We start from the raw sequence: 6,008 nt of genomic DNA, 5'->3' as shown, positions 1-6,008 counted from the left end.
TACATTGGGGGGGTCAGGGCAGGGTGGGGCTCAAACGCGGGAGGAAACGTGCAACGGCCTTCAATAAAGATTGATCTTCGTTAAAATGGTTGCCACCGGCGTTATTATGACCATCAAAGTTATCGCCAAGAGGCTCAGCCGCCAAGCTCAGGCCGTGAGCAGCACCAGCAAGGCTGGTCCGAGACTCTCCGCGTCTGGACTCAGCGCGGGGAATACCCGGGGACACAGGTAAGGGGCTGAGGTGGGCGAAGGGAGGGAGAGAAGAGCTGAGTGGGGAAGGGAGCGCAGCGGGATGGTAGGGGAAGGAGGCTCTCTTCTTTGCCCCGTTTGACCTCGAAATCCGGCAACTTTACCACAAAGAATTTGATTCGATGAGGGAGGGGGAAAGCTGGCAAGGTACAAAGTGGATTTGGGGCGGCCCATATGGTGCTGTAAATCGCGTCTGTGTTTAAAGTTAGCTGTCGAATTCTGCTATGAAATCGTCCAGCAGAGTTCATTTCCCCCAGGGAAAATGCGTAGGCGAGAAGGCTATCCATCAGCAAGATTATAAAAGTAAAAAACCCGGGACTTCAAGTTCAGAACTTACTCTGCAAACGGTGTTAAAAAATCAGGGAGGACCTAATGATTTCCGTTTGGAGGCGCGGGCCTAACACACCTCCCCAGCCACGTAGTAGTAAACTGCTTTCAAAAGTCTGCGAGATCTCTCTCTCTCTCTCTCTCTCTCTCTCTCTCTCTCCCCCCCCCCCAGAGGTGGGAACAGCCAGGCTGAGGCGAAGAAGTGGGGGAGAGAGAGAAATCGGCGTCCTATTTGTTAAATAAAATACACGCTTGGTTCTGAAATTCAAAAGATAAGTAATCTAGACAGGAGCGCAAGGTCTTCTCCTTACGCAACTCTTCCTACATCCTCCCCCTTGTCCCCCCTCACCCCCCTCCCGCTTGTAAATGTTTTTTTTTTTTTTTTTTAAACCTTCCCGACGATCTACTCTGGAAAATCAAAGCATTATCTATTATTTAACACGTATCTGTGTCCGAGGAAAAATGAGGAAGGCGCTGTATGATTAGGACCTAAGGGGCAAACCAGCAAACTGAGAGCGTAATGATGCCCCTAAATGAAGGGGGAAATGTGCCGCGGAGCGCTCTATTAATCAGACTGTCAATTTCACCCCCGAGGCCAAACCCCCGGGCGAGCAGAACCGGCTCTGAGCGGGCAAAGGATCGGAGCCTTCCTCCTCACTTCTTGTCTCTTCTCGCCTCCTACCTGGATCTATTTGTCTGCTCCGAAGCCGCCTTCATTACCCACTGACAGGAGCGTGTATTTATTTGCTTATAAACCTGTTACAATAAATGATTATTCGAACGGCGTCATTCGTACCTTAATGACGAGCGAGTGCTACTTTTTGATGAATGACATCTCGGGCTCGGAAGGATGTATGGGTCATTTTGACCAGTCATTCCCTCGCTCTGGCATCCCACAATTTTTCCGCCTCCCTCCAAAAGAGATAATAATATTTAGAGGCGCTCGCTGGGGCTGAATGAGAATTAGCCCTAGGCGCAGCCCATCATTAGGACGGGACAGCCTGGCCACTGTGACATTTTTTAGAAAGCTGAGATGATGGAAAGAATAAGAAAAGAGATGATTCTGATGGAGAGAGGGCTGCACAGCCCCACCGCCGGCAAGAGGTTCTCCAATTTGTCCGACTCGGCTGGCAATGCTGTACTCGAGGCCCTGGAAAATTCGCAGCACCCGGCTCGCCTCAGCCCGCGCCTGCCGTCCGCCCCCCTGCACAGCGCTCTTGGAGACCTCCCAGCCAAGGGCAAATTCGAAATAGACACTTTGTTCAACCTGCAGCACTCGGGCAGCGAAAGCACCGTCTCCTCCGAAATCGCTTCTGCGGCGGAGGGACGCAAAAAGCCGGGTCATTATTCAGAGGCGGCCCCAGAGGCGGACATGAGCAGCGACGTGGAGGTGGGCTGCTCGGCGCTGCGTTCCCCCGGCGGCCTCGGCGCCGCGCCGCTCAAGGAAAACAATGGCAAAGGTAACTGAGCCGCCCGCGCCGCGCTCTCCAGTCCCTCCTCCCTGTTCCTCTGAGGCCGCTGCCGGCCGTTCCTGGTGCTTTTGCCCCTCTCCCACCCTCCGCCAGCAAGTTGTAAGGAGCTGGCTCAGGAGGGGCAGGAAGCATGCGGGGGACTGTGCTCTCTAGCTCTGATCTTTGAGTTTCCCAGAAAGGCGCAGGCCTGGGGCTCCAGGCCCGCCCGCCGGCCTGCCCCTCGCTTCTGAGTCCGAGAAAATGTTTCTGCGAGCAGCTCTAAAAGCCGGTGCGAGCCGACCGGCCTCTAGCCAGCCGCTGAGTCGCGCTAGGGGAAGAGTGCCCTAGGCAGCTGCTCTAAACTCCGCTGCCTCTGAGCCCCCAAGGCCGAGTGGAGGGGTCACTCTGAGTAAGTCGGAGGGAGCCTCTCCCGGTGCCTTTGGGAGACCTGCTTGGGTCAGCGGGAGAAAGTTGAAAAGTAGAGTCCACTCCCTAGTGGTTCCGGTTTGAGCAGTTGCTGACTTTCGAATCTTAAAATTTTAAACAAACCCAAAAGACTGTCAAAGAAAGGTTAGAGGCCGTACAGAAAGCGAGCTGCTCTGTGGGCTCCAGACCATGGCAAACCCAGCACTTCCCAAACTGTGCCTAGATGTAGGCATTTTCCCTTGGTCAATTCTCCTCCAGAATTGAAATTTTACAATTATTATTTTTTAAAAACCACCCTAATTGAGTTTCTATTATTTGCTTATGAAGTGCTCTCCAAACTTTATTGATTTCATTAACGGCAGCAATTTGTAAGCATGACAGACCCCATCAATTCAGGCAATGCCTCGTCTTCCTCGCCCGGCTTCCCCCATCCGCGCGCAGCTCCAGAGCGGGGATCTCGGCCCTACAGTGACTCATGCGCTGTCGGCCGTTTGTTTGCCAGGGTACGCGGAGAGCGGTTCAGCCGCTGGCACCACGACGTCTGCTTCCGGCTCTGGCCTCGGCAGCCTGCATGGAGGCGGCGGCAGCGGCGGCGGGGGCGCGGCGCTGGGCGGCTCCGGCTCTGGCGCCGATCAGGTGCGGCGCTACCGTACCGCGTTCACCCGCGAACAGATAGCGCGCCTGGAGAAGGAGTTCTACCGGGAGAACTATGTATCGCGGCCCCGCCGGTGCGAGCTGGCGGCTGCGCTCAACCTGCCCGAAACCACCATCAAGGTATCGATTCCAGCGCGCGCCTGTTCTAGCCTCCCTAGGGGTGTCTGGGTTGATTTTTGTTTCTCCTTTCTGGGTGGCTAGATTTAGCTGGGGCCTGAAAACCCGCAGGGGAGAGACACCGAAGGAATTGGCATATTTATTTCTCAGCTGCCAAATCCGAAGAGTTGGCCGGCCTCGCTGACCTGGGAAGGTCCCGGAATGGTGGAGCCAATGCAGCAAACACTAGCTTGTGCCCAGGTGCCCCTAACCCATATCCAAGGCCCCATTTTCCCCTTGGCGGCAGAGCCAGCTCGTCTTTGTTCCTCTGGTACGAACCAGACGTGAAACTTTTCGTTTGCTCTTGATCTTGGAGATTTATTTTCACATAAATCGTTACAACACGAAGAAAAGGATACTGTATTTTTAAAATCGATTGGGCTGATAGTAGTTTCCTAACCATTTTACTCCCGGGCAACGGGTAAAGGGCAACCTCGGGGGGGGGGACGCAGCGAAATTATCCTTATTTATATATTTTTAGGCAATTAATTTTATTATACGTCCGGGAGGGAGAGATGGGACGTTGGGCGACTTGGTGAACACTTTACCGAGAATCTGACACTCTAGAAAAAGAAAAGAGGAAACTACATAGGATAGGGGAAGGGTGTGGAAGTCTCCCTTCGGTTTGTTCAGGCTTTCTTTAATTTAGAGTTGTGACGAATGATGTCTTCATTAGATACTGGGTTGAGAGGAGTAGAAATGTCCCCTACCCAATTTAAGAGGATGTAACTTCCGCCTCTCATTTGAGGCCAATGATTCCAACAAAATCATCCCTTCGATATCAAAATCGGACCCGTGTTCCTCGGAGCAGGTCCTTGCAGCTCAGAGAAGCAACACCTAGCGCGGTGACCGTTTATAAAAGCTGCCGCCGCAGCCTCTCTTCAAAGGCGGCCTAGAATCCCTGTGCAAATCCTGGGATTGAGAAACCGGTACTCAGCAAGGCCGGATACCGGTGGGTGGCGGGAAGGAGGGGAAAGGTGGGGTTGGGACGAAAAAACGCTGCAAAAAGTAAGGGAGCACAAGCCCGAGCGGCCGCAGCAGTCGGACACCAGGGAGAAGTCTCTCTTCGATGAGAAGGGTGTGCCCACACTGTGCCAGCTGGGAGAGCAGAGGGGAATGGGAGTTGGGCCCGCTCAGAGGGGAGTAGGCCAGGTCTTCCAGAGGTCCGGGAGGGACCTGGAGGCTCGGGGCGCGGGCTAGGGCCTCTTGGCCCTTCCTAACTCGGGCACCCGCGCGGCTCTTCCCGCAGGTGTGGTTCCAGAACCGGCGCATGAAGGACAAACGGCAGCGCCTGGCCATGTCGTGGCCGCACCCGGCAGACCCCAGCTTCTACACCTACATGATGACGCACGCGGCCGCCACCGGAAGCCTGCCCTACCCCTTCCACTCGCACGTGCCCCTGCACTACTACCCGCACGTGGGCGTCACTGCTGCGGCCGCGGCCGCTGCGGCCTCCGGAGCAGCGGCCGCGGCCTCTTCGCCCTTCGCCACTTCCATCCGTCCTCTGGACACCTTCCGCGCCCTCTCGCACCCTTACTCGCGGCCGGAGCTACTGTGCAGCTTCCGACACCCCGGCCTCTACCAGACGCCTGCGGCCGCCGCAGGGCTTAACAGCGCGGCCTCGGCCGCCGCGGCTGCAGCAGCTGCGGCGGCTGCGGCCTCTTCCGCCGCGGCCGCCGGGGCGCCCCCCAGCGGCGGCTCCGCGCCCTGCTCGTGCCTCAGTTGTCACAGCAGTCAATCTGCGGCAGCCGCCGCAGCAGCAGCCGCTGCCGCCCTGGGGTCTCGCGGGGGCGGTGGGGGCGGCGGGGGTGGTGGCGGCGGCGCGGGGTCCGCCGGGGGCTCAGACTTCGGCTGTAGCGCCGCGGCGCCGCGGTCAGAGAGCGGCTTCCTGCCCTACTCAGCCGCTGTGCTTAGCAAGACCGCCGTGAGCCCGCCTGATCAGAGGGACGAGGCGCCGCTCACCAGATAACTACGTCGCCACCGCCAGGGGGCCGTGCCCACCGTTCGGAGTGTGCCGGGGAGTCCCCGGAGCGCCCCTCGCGCCCTTTGTGTGCCCACGTGCCCTCTGCGCGCTGCCCGCTGCTAAAGCTGCCGCCAGGGGGCGCCCCGGGCGCGAGAGGCCGAAGGGAACCTGCCGGCATTGGGGGGCGGGAGAAAGCTGTCGCGAAAGCCCGGCGGACGTCCCCCCAAATTATTTCTATTTTTGTATTTGCTACCCACCCGCCTCCCTTTCTCTAAGTATGTTTCCCGCCGCCCAGGCCCTGCTTCCTGCCTCTGTCCTGAGCTCTTAGTCTCTCTGAAGACAACCCTCTCACCCCCAAATCACTCTTTTGGAGTCTGGGGCCCTGGCTGTAAGCCCTCAGGGCCGGGTTACTCGTCTGAACCACGTGGCCAGAAGCAACCGAGATCCACAACAAAGAGAAGGGCTAGTGCTTTGTGCGGGAGGGAAAGTCACCCCTGAGCTTCCTGATGCTGCTCCTTTTCTTCCACCTTTTTTCTTTAAACGAGGGTGAGGGGAGGTGGCAATTTTTCTCTCAGCCTGAGCTTGTTAGGGGCCCTGTCCGAGGAGAGCGGAAGAATGGAGGTCTGAGGAGAAGGCCAAGAGGGCGGATGGAGAGCGCGGGCAGCTGCGGGTGTGTTTCTGAGATTGTTTACTGCGTGCGGGAGCGAGGCCGGTGGGTCTGTGGCCGCCTTCCCTGGGAAGGACAAAGCGGAGGTGGGACTGCGTAGTCGTCTCGCCTCCTC

General features: G+C 57.5%; 1 protein-coding gene across 1 annotated transcript in view; it reads left to right on the top strand.

Annotated features, from left to right (window-relative positions):
* The first annotated feature begins 1,020 nt into the window (after positions 1-1,020).
* Positions 1,021-6,008, top strand: part of EVX2 (even-skipped homeobox 2) — a 6,809-nt gene continuing 1,821 nt past the window's right edge. Inside the window, exons 1-3 of the mRNA XM_019739284.2 lie at positions 1,021-2,036; positions 2,956-3,227; positions 4,513-6,008. The exon at positions 4,513-6,008 is cut by the window's right edge and continues 1,821 nt beyond it. Of these exons, the coding sequence (XP_019594843.2) occupies positions 1,610-2,036; positions 2,956-3,227; positions 4,513-5,232 (1,419 nt within the window). The 5' untranslated portion in view covers positions 1,021-1,609 and the 3' untranslated portion in view covers positions 5,233-6,008. The remainder of the gene's footprint in view (positions 2,037-2,955; positions 3,228-4,512) is intronic.

The sequence above is a fragment of the Rhinolophus sinicus genome, linkage group LG01 (assembly GCF_036562045.2).
Source record: "Rhinolophus sinicus isolate RSC01 linkage group LG01, ASM3656204v1, whole genome shotgun sequence".
NCBI classification, from domain to species: domain Eukaryota; kingdom Metazoa; phylum Chordata; class Mammalia; order Chiroptera; family Rhinolophidae; genus Rhinolophus; species Rhinolophus sinicus.
This window is presented reverse-complemented; position numbering and strand designations above follow the sequence as displayed.